A 14285-nucleotide genomic window follows, 5' to 3' on the forward strand; every position below is an offset into this window, starting at 1 on the left:
GGCCCAGCTGGTAAGAATTCAACTGCGGCCAGGCCCTGGCACCGCACCACCTGGGGATCCCAGGGAGAGCTGGGGTCTCTGCTCAGGCGTGTGCTTGCCTGGTCCTGCCCTCCCACCCCAGAGGGGACCAGGGGGCCGGATTCCCTCGTCAGGGCACACGTGGCCGGAGGGGCGGGAAGAGGTCGGCGGGGTGGCGCAGCCTGATCCTCCCTCCTGTTTCTTCCCCCTCCTCCCCTCCCCTTGCCTCTGGCGGCCGGGGCGGCGGCGCAGGAGTTAACGGAGGGGGGGCGGGGGCGGGGCGAGGCGGCGGGCGGAGCCGGCGCGGCCGCGGGCCAGGCGCCCAGGCGCGCGCGGAGCGAGGGGGCCGCAGCGTCCCCGCGCGCGGCCCGGGCCCGGCAGGAGCGCGGAGCCGCCGCCGCCGCTGCCGCCGCCGCCGCCGCCTGGCCATGCGGCTCCAGGGCCGGGGAACTGGGCTCGGGCCCGCGCCGCCCCCCACGCGCCGCCCCCGCTGAGCCCGCGCCCGCCCGGGCGCCGCCCGGCACCATGGTGCAGAAGTCTCGCAACGGCGGCGTGTACCCTGGCCCGAGCGGGGAGAAGAAGCTCAAGGTGGGCTTCGTGGGGCTGGACCCCGGCGCGGCCGACTCCACCCGGGACGGCGCGCTGCTCATCGCCGGCTCCGAGGCCCCCAAGCGCGGCAGCATCCTGAGTAAGCCGCGCGCGGGCGGCGCGGGCGCCGGGAAGCCCCCCAAGCGCAACGCCTTCTACCGCAAGCTGCAGAATTTCCTCTACAACGTGTTGGAGCGGCCGCGCGGCTGGGCTTTCATCTACCACGCCTACGTGTGAGTGCCCACCCGGGCGGCGGGCGCGGGTCGCGAGGCACCCGGGCGATCGGCCGCTGGCGGCCCGTGGGCGCGCAGCTGCGGGCTACGAGGGCCTCCGTGTGTGTCCGAGCGCCCGCGTCGGTCACACCGTGTGCCTGGGGTCCCTTGGTTCAAGCGAAGGACAGAGGTTGGAGAGCGATTTTGGAGAAGTCTGGTTGGAAGGAGTTCTGGGGTCGGGGTGGGGGCGCCTGTCCCCCTCCCGCGCCCGCCAGCGGCCTGGTTGGGTTGCATCAGTCCCTCCCCCGCAGGTTGGGGAGATGTGCAGCGCCCCAGCCTCCCCTTCTCAGCCCTGAGAGGCCCCTCCCCACGGCCACTGCATCGAACAAAGGGCCGACCAGGGAGGGAGGGCGGCGCTGCCCGTCCTGGCACTGGATCTGGACTCCTAGAGGGCCCCCTCTAGACGGGTTCCCTCAGAGAAGGGGAAATGGGGGGAGGGGCTGGCCAACCCTTCCCCATCCCCCCAAGCCGCTCACTCTCCTTCTAGGGTGAGCTTCTGGGGTGCTGAAATGGCGGAGGGGTCCCATCATTACTCTCCTCCCCCAGCCATAGGCTGAGGGCAGTTAGTTGGCTGTTCCTGCCCCGTGGTGCTTGCACCCACCCCTGGCCTGGCCTGCGTCGCCCCACCCTCCCCTCCACCCAGCACAGCCCTGAGCCCCTCTGCAGCTGCTCGCTGGAGGAGCAGGTGCATGCCTGACGCCCCTGTGCGCATTCTGGGCTCCAGACCCCCTTTATTACGGAGTGGACCCCCAGGAAGAGGGGGGCCACCATCCTGGGGCCGCCAGCCCTGGCCCTGGGAGGGCTGTCGGTGTCCCTGGGCCCGTTGTCCGGGGAACTCCTGGCTCCTGAGGCAGGGCTGGTGGCCACAGGCCGGCATTGTGTGCACACGCGTGTTCGAGTGTGTGGCGTTTGTGTGTGTGTGTGTGTGCACGCGCGCCCGTGCCGGTGGCGAGCACGGCCTCTGAGCCTACAGGCGCTCTCTCCCATCCCAGCTAGACTGGGCCCGGGACTCGGCCATTTTGTGAGAAAGAGGCATTTGGGGATGGGAGTGAGGGGTGGATTCTGGGAAACCATCTCCGACCAAGTGCCCACCTGGGATGAGGGTGTGTGTGCCCGTGAGTGTGCCTGTGACCTGTGAGTGTGTGCTCTGGACGGACCCTCTGTGGGTGGGGGAGAAGACCCTGGGAGGAAATGCCAAGCTGCTGGAGGGGTAGTTGTCCTGGGGGTCACCACAGCCCTGGAGGCCTCCTGGCCACTGTCCCCAGCCCCAGCGCTGAGCCACCCCGGGAGTCCCAAGAGGCAGAGGCTCCCCTGGCACTGTGTCAGGCCCCGCCTGCCCCAGGGAGGTGACCTGGCTCTTCCCGGGGCGGACATGCCCAGGTGCGCTCTTCCTCCTTGGAAGAGCCCCGTGCCTCCTCTCCCTGCTGGGCGGGGGCCAGCTCTGGTCAGCCAGGTCCTGGCCCGAGGTGACCTCTGGTGTATGGGCACAACCCAGCGGTGCCCCCACTCCTGTCTGACCTGTGGTGCGGCTGCTGGAGGGTTTGCTGTGCTTTGGGCACGAAGGTCCCCGCCGGCAGCACTTCCCGGGGTCCCCTCTGTGTGGCCTCTCCCTGCCCAGGCCTGAAGTGGCTGACCCCTCTGTGCGTCCTGCGTCCTGGAAGCTGCAGCCTCCAGAACTGGCAACAGAGTGTGGGGACTGGGGGCCAGGCAGCTGCTCTCTTGGGTGTGGGTCTGCATCGCCCCCCACTCGGGAGTGCCCGAGTTGGGACAGGTGGGCCTGCAGCGTGTGAGGGTCCAGGGGCAGTGAGCGGGGCACAGCTGCCCCTGCCCCCAAGGCATCGTGGAGGCTACCGCGTGGGGTCGCCACTCTCCCGGCGCTGGCCCGGGGCGCTCCTGAGTGGCGACACCTCTGTCCCGCTGTCCCTGCTCATCAGTCACCCTCCGGGTCCCTGGGCCTGGAACTCACTAGCTGTCCCCAGGCCCAGCCCATCCTTGGGGCCCAGCCCACTGGACTCAGGAGGCCTTCACTGCCCCCATGCTGGTCCCCAATGGTGCGGCCTCCCCTGTGCAGCCCCCGCCCCCCAGCATGGACTGGCCCTCGTCTGTTTGGTTTGTTGATTAAACCAGTTCAAGGCCCTCCTGAGCTGGGCCTTGGTGGGGGCCAGTGGGGGCAGGGAGTAGTCCCAGGACTGGGGCAGTGCTGCCCTCCTGGGCCACCTTCCTCTGCCTTTTGCCACCAAAGCCTGGCTTCTGGAAGGCAGAGGTATGCTGAGCCCTCTGGGTGTCGGAGGTGGGGAGGGAGGTGGCTGCCCTCTGGCCCCCGGGCTTGGTGGGCATCAGGCCAGGTGCCCCCCGCCCTTTGCGCAAGGGGCTGTCTCCATGGACGTGCCTCTGGGCCTGGAGCCGTCGCCATCACTGCTTCTGCCTGTGAGCGGCTCCACAAGCACTTCTGGGGGCGGGAGGCTTCCCTGAGTCAAGAGGGATCCCGGACCAGGCGGAGGGGAGCCCGCCCGGGCCACCCCTCCCAGCCCTGAGGCCCCTGCAGGGTCCCTTCCTCTGCTCCCCGCCCCGCATGACTCGTCACCCAGCTCTGGCTGGGATTCGGGGCGGGCAGGCTGGTGTCGTCTGCGGGGAGTGGGGGCCCTGTTGCGGGGAGCTGGGCCGTGTGGGGTGGGGAGGGGGTGCAGCTCAGCTCCCCACCGCCTGCCCTCCACACACCCAGGCAGGTCTCGGGGCTCCGAGGGTCTGTGCACCCCTAGAGCAGGGCGTCTTTACAGGAGAGGATTTTCTAGCTACGGTCTAGAGTTTTCATGAGTCTCTCAGAGGGGGTGTGAGCCACAGAAAAGGCCCCAAACCACTTCAGGGATGTGTGTCCAGGCCAGTGGGACCCCAGGGGCTACTCATCGGCTTCAGGCAAGCCCTGGGGGGTCCTCTGAGAGCCTGGGTTGGGACCGCAGCCCCCTCCCCTCTCGGGTGGGAGCGGCAGCTGCTCCATCACGGTGGGGGGTGGGGGGATCTCCCCGAGGCTCAAGTTAGGAGGGGAGGGGAACCGCACGTCTTCTGGGCCGGCCCTCTGTCTGCTGGTCTCAGGGGTTTCACACTTTGTGGCCCCATTTTCACTGGTGAGGAAACCGAGGCTGAGATGGTTGAGTTCCTGAGTTGCCCCACCCACGCCGGACAGAAGGGGTCTCTGCCCAGTGATGGGAGCTTGGGGTGCAGATCGGTTGACTTTTCCAACATCCAAAAGCCACTTGGAGTTGCCAGGTGAGACTGTGTTTAAAATAGGCGGGATGGAAAATGCCGGTGACTGCAGGGCAGGGACCAGCCCCTGGAGGCCGGGGCTCGCCTGAGCGGCTCACTCCTGCGAGCTGTCTTCTCTCGGGCGGGTCCAACGAGCCCCCTCCCTCCTCGGATGGCGTCCAGGTGGGTCTCGGGGGCCTCCAACATTTCGGGGCCTGTGGCTGGGGGCAGCGGGATGGGTGCCTGGGGCCTCGGGCCTCAGGGCCCTGCTGCAGTCCCCTGCGTGGCCTCAGATAACCCAAGTGGGGTTCCACGTTTGGTCACGTGCAGGCCACCTGCTGCCCCCTGTCACCTGTCCGCCCTCGGGTGGGCAAGTGTGCGCCCACGTGCTGGCCTCTCTTTTCCTCGGTGTGACTGCACTTGGGGGGCGTGGGGGGGCCCAGGGCAAGTGGCCAGGGTGTCTGCTTCTGAGAGGAGACTGGGGTCTGAATGGCTGTATTCTCAGCTTCTTTCAGCTCCCAGACCTCGCTGCAACCCTGGGGAGGAAATGTCTATTGACTGAAGAGTTGGAGAATCTTATGGAAATTTCCCCAAAGGTGAAAACGGTAGGAGGGTTGTGGTTTCCAGGGAGACCAGGGCTTAGCAGACTGTCCCCGGCCGGCTGTCTGGAGACCTCAGGCCTCCTCGTAGGATTTCTCACCCACAATAAGACAATGAAGTGTTTCTTAATCACAGTGTCTAATTACAGAATCCCCGCAAACGCGGTCTGTGTCCTCAAGGTAATGGGGTCGGTAGGAAGCTCTGTTCTTGACAGTTTCACAGATCAGAACAAAGAAAAGTCTCTGTTTTGTTAGAAACCAGTACAAGTCAAACATTGAAACTAGTCTCTACGGAGACTCGGTGGGGGGCTTCGACGTGGGCACCGCCTCTGAAAACACCTAAACTCGGAATGATTGTGAAGAGACCGGATTGTTTCCAAGAGCGCAGCCCGAGCCTGGTGGTGGATAGAGCGTCTCAGCGGGTGTTCTTCCTGGTCCGTTTTAGTCAGTAAATGAATCCTAGGCTGTGTTAATCCCTGCGCGCCTGTGTGTCCACGATGAGGCCCGGAGTCCGCTCCTGGCCATCTCTCACAGGTGTCCTGAGTCCGTCCTGGTGAGCCCGCCAGGCTGCCCCCACCCCCGGGAGCTGCGTTCTGAATGCCCCGGAGAAGGAACAGGCTCCAGAGGACCGAGAGTTCTCTGGGGCCTTTCATGGACGGTGCTGAGGGCCAGGGTGGCGGCGGGGGACCCCGTGGAGGGCCGAACCTGCGCTCGGAACGACGGGGAGGGACGTGCTGCAGGCATTCCGGGCCTGCTGACCCTCTCCTTGTGGGGGACGGGGAGGGGTGGGGCTGGGGGCCAGGCCTGGGGCTCACGACGCTGGGTCGGCCCTGGGCTGGAGGCTTGTGGCCCTTCCTGAGGCAAGGCTTGTGAGAGACATTGGCCTGTGTCCGATAGCCTCATTATAAACCGTGCTGCCTGGGTTACCTCGTAGGCAGGTCACTTGAAACGTTCTCGAGAGTAAATGGAGGATCTTTCCTGCGTGGAAATCGCCGGGTACGTGCCTTAGTCACAGACGTCACCTTGTCACCCTCATGCCCCGTCAGGGGTGGTGTGAGGTTATAACCAGTGATGGTTCAGGGGCGCATGCGGGCAGAGGATGGCGAGCCGTGGGGACCGTGGGCCTGGCAGGGATCCTGCCTATGGGCCCTGTGTTCCCTCATCTGTGACGTGGGGACACCACTCTGTGCTTGTCTCCTGTGAATCGCTCAGCACAGGGCTCAGAGCGTGTGACATTCACAGGGTCCTGGCCGCGCTGTCTGTCACTCAGCAGGAGGAACACCGGGCGGAGGGAGGTGGGCGCGTCCGGGACAGCACCCTGCGCCGTCCGCCCTCAGCGCGGCCCGGGTGCGTTCTCAGTCCCATCGGCCAGTGGCTGCGCCTGGACGGAGGGGTCTGGGGCTGCTGTGAACGTGGCCGGGCGATTAGACACGGGGCCCCCGTCTGAAGCTGCGTTTGTCCAGGAGGACTGGCCGTTTTCCTAAAGGACTTCACTGTTCTACAGCTGCCCGGGTGTTGGGAGAGGTCTTCCTTCCACGGCTGAATGGCCCCAGCAGCCTGGACCTCCGGGCATGGAGGCCAGAACGGTTTTGGCTTGAAAAGGACCATTGCGAGCGGGTTGTACCAATGGACCCCCAGACCGTAAAGGGGACCCCAGGTTTCCGCATGGGCTGCGTCCTGATGAGCTGCACCCCCTCCTAAGCTGTCGTGTGGTGACTTAGTGTCACAGGGGCTGCCAGGCTGAGCCCATCTCCAGACTGCACTGCCCGGAGCATGGGAGGCTCCTTCTAGCACAGCCACTCCCTTCTGAAGGCTGGTGCCCGGCTGCGCTTTCCAACAGAGGTTTGCTGACAGCTCTGCGGCGTCAGGAAACGGGCCTCATCTGTGCCATGCAGTTCCCTCCCAGCTGTGGGGCACCCGGCCAGCAAGCCCGGGCCAGCTTGGTGAGATCCGAGGTAGAAAGAAGAGAGCCGTGCAGCCCCGAGGTTGTCCCCCAGGGACTCTGCCTTCCACGCTGAGGGGAGGGTTGGACGAAGCTGCCCCGGCCCCTAGACCCTCTTTCCACTTTTCTGCAGGCGGCTGTGGCCCGATGACTGCTCTCAGCTTGCTCCCCTGGCAGCTGCTGGGGCGGCGGTGAACCCCTCTTGGTGAGGTGGGTGCATACAGGAGGGGTCAGGGCAGAGAGATGACTACTTCTAAAGCCCGTCTGTTCCTCGTGTGAATTAAGACAGCCATAGCCGGAGTTGGAGGGAGGTGGTCCAGGTGCTGTTTTGCAAACGGTCTGGAGTTAGGGAGAGGGCTGGTCTTTGTTGTTTGAAGCTGGGCCGCACCAAGCTTTTAATTCATCCAGGAGGAAGCAGGGCTGGGGATGCCTGGGTCTTGGAGCCCTTGGGTGGGCAGCTCTGGGGCCTGCGTGCCTCCCAGTGGGGGCTGCAGGGCCCACATTCCTCAGTTTGCCCCAGTGTGTTTGGGTGGCTTCATCCACAGCCCAGCCAGAGCCCCAGGGGATGCAGGCCCCAGAGTTCCCTACTGTGAAGGCCTGGGTTTGGCAAGTGAGGGTTCCGTCATGCAAAGGGGGTTCCCCGGGGAACGGGCAGGATGGTGCCTGCCGAAGGGAGAACAGGGACAGCGGCAGGACTTCTACCAGGTGTCATGACGCTGCGGGGCGGGGCGCAGGTGAGCTGGGCTGAGTGACGGACCCAAGTGCGCACTGGTGCGCGGGGCCGGCAGCGCTGAAGCCGGGCAGAGGCTGGGTGAGGGCTGTGCCTTCTCCAGCAGCCCCAAGGACAGTGGGGAGACCCCTGGTCTGGGGCGGGTGCCCGCCCACGAGGGGGCTTTCGCTTCTCAGCCACCAGCTGCCCAGAGCTTTGGTCCCACTGCCCAAGCAGCTGGGATTGGCCAAAGGGAGGGCACGCTGGAGCGGGCAGGCCTTTTCCGGCAGCTCCTTGCAGAGGCCGTGTTGGCTTCACTTGGTTGAGACGTGAGGGTGGGTGTGTTCCAGCCGCCAGCCCTGAGTCTGACCTTAGTCTCCAGGATGTACTCAGAGCTGAGCGTCCTTAGGCTCTGCCGGCTACCTGGCTTGAGTAAAATTAGGTCTTAATTTTTTCAGATGACCCGGATTAATCTTTTTAAAATATTTATTTATTTATTTATTTGGCTGTGCCGGGTCTTAGTCTCAGCACATGGGCTCCTTAGTTGTGAACTCTTAGTTGCAGCGTGCACGTGGGATCTAGTTCCCCGGCCAGGGACCGAACCCGGGCCCCCTGCATTGGGAGCCTGGAGTCTCAGCCACTGCGCCACCAGGGAAGCCCCCTGGAATGATTTTGTAAATGTACAGAACTGCGTTTGTTCCAGAAAGTCCTACTCGGACTCATTGGCAACAGCGTCTCCAGAGATTCCTTAATCGTCTGTTGTGGTGACAGGTCTCAGCTCCCAGGTTGTTCCTGGCTGTCTGCTGCGTGCGCGCCCACCCAGGCCCCTCCGTCCTCCGGGTCCTGTCTGGTCCACGCCTTCCTTCCCTCAGAAGTCTGTTCTCCCCAGAGGCCGAGCCGTGATGCGGGCTGTGGTGGCAGCACTGGGACGGGCCCTCCAGCAGGAGGGCAGGGCCTGGCCCGGGGTCCCCGACTCTCACCCGGAGGAACAGGAAGGGAGAGCATTTGGAGCTCAGCCTCGGGGGTGGGGCGGGGGACCCGGGCAAGCCGAGGCAGGATGGGTGTACAGGGCGCTGGCCAAGGTCCTGATCGTGAGCCCACGGCCGTCTCTCCAAGTGAGCTCCGTGCAGGACCGTGGAAAGTGGGGAAATTTGCCCATCGCTGGCTGGCCTGGGGAAGGGGCTCCTGGGGCAGGCGCACGGCCACCCCTCGTCGCTTCCGTCTCCCGATTCAGCCGTTTGTGCTCACAGAGCTCCTTCCTCCTTGGTTAATGTTCTCCAAGACGGTCCTCTCCGATCTGTGTGGTTTGATTAGCTGAGTGCTGAATTAATATCGTGTGGACGGAAATCCAGTGTTTCAGGCCAGGTGGTGGGCACACAGCACTGCATGGTCTGAGCGAGAGGGGCTGGCGGCCTCTTAGAGAAACACTTGGTTGTGGTCCATTATCTTTTCTGATTATGAAAATTACACACGTGCACCGTAGGAAACGGAGAAGATGCAGAAAACCTGAGGAGGAGCGTTTGTCCTTCCCGATTCACTGCCGAGCGTCGGTGCCCGTCTCTGCGTTTCCTAAAGGAGATCGGATCCAGGCTCTGTCCTCCTCCGTGCTGACCGTGTGTGGTGGGGGTTTTCCCGTGGAATCAGACGAGTCTCTGCTGGACGAGTGTTGGGCTTTGTCTCTGTCATCAGGGCTCCTGGTGCCTCTGGGGTCGGGGGAGAATGAGGTGGCCCTGTCAGTGATCCCTCACCCTCCGCCCTCGGTGGCTTTCGGCTGGGGAGCAGACAGCGCCTCTGGCCTGGAGAAGGACCCCAGGCAAGCACACGCCTGGTGGTCCCCCGGGGTCAGGACCAGGGCTGGTCCAGGAGGGGGCTTGTTCAAACGAGGTCCTGCCCATGGCTGGGCCTGCCCCTCCGTCGCTGTCGCTGGAGGTGTGCAAATGGAGACCAGCAGAACACCAGGAGTGTTTCTAGCTCAGGACCACTGAGCTATGGGCCGTGGGGCACGGGGGCAGCGGGCCAGCCCGAGAGCCGCTCGCAGGGTGTTCAGGAAGAGCCCGGGGGAGCAGGCCTGGCCGTGCTGTCGACCTGGGGAGGCGGGTCTATGAGGGGCCCTGGTGTGGGGGTACCCTGAGCGCCTGCGTGGGGTCCTGTGCTCACGAAGGGGACGTCAGATGCCGGGACTGGTCCAAACTGACCCCTCGTGGGGGGAGGAGCACCTCTCCCCCGAAAGATGGTATTTGCCCTGGGTCCTGACCTCAGAGGCCTGTCCACGGCAGTGCCTCCCTCGGGGGACCCCTCCCCTCCTCACCCCGCTCCTGCGCAGGCTTCCACGTGGTGGGGCTATGGGACCCGCAGGGCCGGAGTCAGCCATGCTGACCGTTTCGTCAGGCCAGCTCCCTGGACAGAGCCCAGCACTTGAGGGACCCCAAAGGTGGCTGTGCTGGGGGTGTGTGTGGCAGGCCTGGGGGACGCACCCCCAGGACGGGGACCCCCAGGGTGAGCCGGGGCCGGGGTAGACCAGGACTTACAAGGACAGAGCTCAGTGTGGACCATGGAAGAAAACACACCTGGAGGGGGACCCCTGCCCCACAGCTCAGGAAATCACCCAGCCAGCAGTTGCCTGCTCCCCATGTGTGGATGCTGAGGAGTCCCAGGGGAGGCTGGGGCCCTCCTTGCCCCCCAAGAGGCCTCAGAGCAGTGTCCTTCCTTGAAGGGTGGGGTCAGGTCCCCTGCCGGCAGGGGGTGCGGGGAGCAGTGTGGGCAGAGGGGTGGGCTCTCCCACCCAAATCTGTGCTGACGCAGAGGGGAGCTGAGGCACAGGTGGGGAGGGCCTGCCTGGGCACAGACGGGTGGATGGGCTTTACCCTCTGCTTCGGTCCCTGACAACCTGGCCTGTTTCTCTTTTTTTCTTTAATTGAGGTGAAATCCACAGAATGTGCAATTATTCAATTTAATTTAATTCAAGGGAGGCCTCAAATGCCAAGGCCAGAGCCGGACCTTCCCAGGGTCTGGGACTTCCTGGGTTGGGGCCTGTCAGGTCTGAGGCGTTTACTGAGCACTTACTTGCCGTGTACGGGGGTCCTGAGTGCCCGCCTGCTTCACCCCCCACGGCCCAGGCTCAGGTGGGTGCTTCCGAGAACCTTCCATTCTCCCGTCAGCAGGCACATACGGGGCCTGGAGGGACTGCAGTGGGCCTGGGCGGGCTGCCCCACGGGCGGGCCTCGTTTCCGGGGTAGGGTCTGCACACGGCCTCCCGCTCCCTCGGGCCGCGGCGGGATCTCAGAGCGATTCCTCGCGTCTGGTTTGCGCCTGGAGTCCAGGCTTCCTGTCGCCCAGAGGTTGGCAGTGGCACCAGGTACTGGAGGCAGTGCAGTTCATCAAGGGTGACATGAGATTCCGGGCTGCAGCGCCCACTGCAGTCCTGATGGACGAGGCAGCGGGAGGCTCCCCGGGGACCCGGTGCGGGAGCTTGGGCCGCACGCCGGCGGCTCCTCCCTCCCCGTCCTCTCCTGGGCTCCCGGGCCACCCGGCCTTATCGGGGTGGACGTTATTCTGGGGAGACCCCGCCAGTGGAAGGGGTGCTCAGGCTCAGCCCCGCGCGGCTGCGGTGAGCTGCATCACAGCCTCCGTTTTCTCGTCTGTAAAACATATGAGCCTCTTCTTCCAGTCTGCTGGGTCGTTGCCTGCCTGGTGCCTAGCTGAATTGTAGCCTGGGGGGTGGTGCTTGATGTCAGGGACCCCTCCCCATCCTCCTCTCCCAGCTCTGCCAGCCAGGGGCTTGGGGTGAGCAGGTGGGGTGCTGATAACACGACTTCCCTTCCTCCCAGCCTTGCCGTTTGCTTATAAAAGGTGTATTTCACTAAATATGTAAAAGGAGATGAATAATCCCAGGCATCTCCCAACTTAGTCTTTGAAGGGAGCGAGAGAGTCTGGGCTGTGGGCCAGCACCATGGCATCCACCCTGGTGCCCTCCCAGCAGTGGAACCAGACGTGGGAATGAGGCGGCAGAGGCTTTGTCACGTTTTCCGGAAAAGAAGTATTCCCTGCAGTCAGATGGGGGGGAGGCGGGGAGAGGGCCGAAAGCAGTGGGGTCTCCCCCTGGAGGTGACGGCTGCCCCCTCCCGAGACTGCAGGTCAGGCAGAACGCACACGTGCGCACCCAGGACCTGCGGCACGGCTGTGGGTGGGCTGACCGCCTGGAGGGGTGTCGTCAGGCCTTGACTGGGGGGCTCCGCTGGCCAATGCCCAAGCCTCCACCACCCTCAGTCCCTCCCGTAACCTCCCGCCTGCCGTGTCTCTCCGTGCGTCAGAATCCCTACCTGAGGACCCTGCCGTGCCTCCACCTGTCTCAAAAGAGGGGTCCATCTTTGCCCAGAGCTCAGGCAATGGAAGTCCCTCCTGACGTCTGGCTGAGGTCTCTCCTGCTGCGGTGGATCCTGCAGTGCTGGGGTCAACCCCACCTCGTGGCCACTCGTGAACTGGGTGGTGCAGGCCCGGGTGTGCATCTGGGATGTGGTTGTTCTGATGCTCACTGTCCAGGTGGCCTACCTCCCCCCTGCCCAGGTGAGCAAGGTCTGAGGTCCCTGGCTGCCCTGCCCCTCCGCCTGACCCCCATCACAGCCTCTGGAATCTGGGGCTGGGGACCAGCTGCTTGAGCTGCTCGTCTCCTTGGCAACCGCTGCCAGGGAAGCATCCTGACGTTGAATTCATTATCATAATTAGCCACCATGTTCTGCCTTTGGAGCCACCTCCTGCCTCCCCTCCTTTCTTTTCCTGCAGCCTGGACAGTTCCCAGGCTGGAGGGCGTGAGAACTCCCCTCCCCCAGGGCCCTGGGGCCTCCGTCCCGGTGTTGGGGAGATGTACAGGATGGTGCTGGCCGTTGAGCTGAACCTTGCAGCAGGGGGACGGGTCTCCCAGCCTGTGGGCGGGTAGAACTGCTCACCGGTCCCATCTGGGGAGGAAGCGGACCCAGCTACTAGCCACCACGTCCTCTGGGGCCGGGGGGGTCAGTGCTCGGCACACAGCTTGCCTCCCGGGGCCTCCCAGTGGTGCTGGCGGCGCCCACCCTGTACCTCCCCAATGCCTCTCCAGAGGAGGAGAGGGGAGGAGGGGGGTCCCTTTGATCCACAGCTGCCAGCTCCCATGAGCCTGCCAGGAGCCAGGTCACGGAGGCAAGAGAGGTCTTTGGGAAGGAAGGCCCCTGCCTGGCTCAGATTCCCCAGGGTCTCCAGGACGCTCCGGTGCCCAAGGCCCCAGCATAACTGCAGCGGGCGACCCCGTGATGGGCCTCAGGGCTGGGGGTGATCACCTGTGTCGTCCTGCGGGAGGGCTGGCCCCCCCTACCCCCCGGCTCCCCGGGGCTGGGCCCCAGGGAAGTGTCCCCTGTAATGGAGGATGCCGTGCCTGGGACCACGAGGCCAGAGGCAGAGCCCCCTCCAGCCTCGCGGGACGGGCGTGGGCTTTGGCGGTCTCCGGGCCCAGGATGCGGCTATGTGCTAGGCAGGGGTGGTCGCCGGTCACAGGGTTACCCGCAGACAGGAGGGGACCTGGAAGTAAGTGCCTTTTCCCCATCGTGGCTGCCTGTGAGTGGCCGAGGGGTGGGGGACATCACTGCCCTTTGGAGTTGTCCCTCTCTTGATCTGCGGGGGCCCTACCTGCACCTGGAGGCATGGCTGGGGTGCCCGCTGCCCGTGGGAGTCTGCTGCCCGCCTCTCCTTCCTCCTTGCCATGTGGGTGTGCTGGCCTCTTTCTGGAGTGTCCATCCTGCTGTATCCCCTGCACACCCCAGGCAGTGCCATCTGTGGCCATCTGTCCCAAAACATCAAAAACAAAACTTGGAATGTCACTGGCATTTCCTGGGGCTGGGCCGCTGGGGAGGTTCCCAGCTTGGGCCGCAGGTTTGTCTCCTGAACTGCTGGTGGGGCTCCCGACAGCCTGGCCGCTGCCTGCTGGGAAGGGCTGCGCTTCGTGCAGCGTGCCCTGGCCATTCTGGAAGGTTCCGAGATGCTGGTCAGAGCGCCCTGGGGAGGCGGGGCTGAGAGGGCCTGGTCACCTTGGGACCTGGGTCTTTCCTGTTTTTCTTTAGAGGAATGTTTTTATACAGCACGAGGAGCCCTTCGTGGGCGCAGCCCTGGACTCAGTCTCCCTGACAGGGGACAATGGCGTCAGGCACCCCGGGGCCCCGGTCTCCAGTCTGGTCAGACTTGCCTGCTGCCGGGTCCTGGACACACTGTCTCCCCCCCCACCCCCACCCCCGCCTGGCGCCACTCCACTTGCCCTTCCCTCTGCCAGGAACACTTTCCCTTCTCTGTTGGCCCCACCAGCTCTTCATCCTGCAGTGCTGTGGACACCTCCACAGGGAAGCCCACCATGCTATGCGTCCCCCCGGCTCCCGCGTCCAGTGCTGAGCTGAGCTGGGTCCAGGTGCCCCTTCTGAGCTGGGGATCCTGCCAGTCTCTCCCACCGCCCAGGCCCCGGGGTCCTGACTCAGCACCCTGGGATCTCCTCTGACCCTGGCAGATCCTCTCTGGGCACGTGGGCTCCTTCCCACCGCAGGCAGAGAATTACGAGTATAAGGCACATGAGACATCTGGACATTTTTTCCCCCAGGGCTCAGCTAATTGAATAAATTGGCTAATGAGCAAAGGAAATTAATTGAGGTTTGAAACGTGACCGTTTCCCCGCGTGCGTTGCGTCTCCGCCAGCGGCCTCCGTTATCTGCCCTTAGCGCCTCTGCCCTGGAGCTGGGGGCGCATCCGGAGACATCCTCGGGGCCACGCTCTGGGGAGGGGCCGCATGTGGAGGCGGGTCTGCGCCTCTCTGGGCCCCGTTGTCAGGCCTCTGGGGCACATGGGCAGGGCCGCCGCTCCGTGATGCAGGCTGGGCTGGGCGGGGTAGGGCCCGAGTCACTGTCGTT

At 64.7% G+C, this 14285-nt stretch overlaps 1 protein-coding gene across 9 annotated transcripts in view; it reads left to right on the forward strand.

Annotated features, from left to right (window-relative positions):
• Positions 1–543: 543 nt before the first annotated feature.
• The window catches only part of KCNQ2 (potassium voltage-gated channel subfamily Q member 2), a gene marked incomplete at both ends in the record, with an annotated part of 47634 nt that continues 33892 nt past the window's right edge, over positions 544–14285 (forward strand). For all 9 annotated transcript variants that reach the window (XM_081257145.1, XM_081257149.1, XM_081257150.1 and 6 more), the window contains one exon: positions 544–839. In XM_081257145.1, the coding sequence (XP_081113271.1) occupies positions 544–839 (296 nt within the window). The remainder of the gene's footprint in view (positions 840–14285) is intronic.

This window comes from Mesoplodon bidens (genome assembly GCF_964165515.1).
Source record: "Mesoplodon bidens genome assembly, chromosome: 15".
NCBI lineage: Eukaryota > Metazoa > Chordata > Mammalia > Artiodactyla > Ziphiidae > Mesoplodon > Mesoplodon bidens.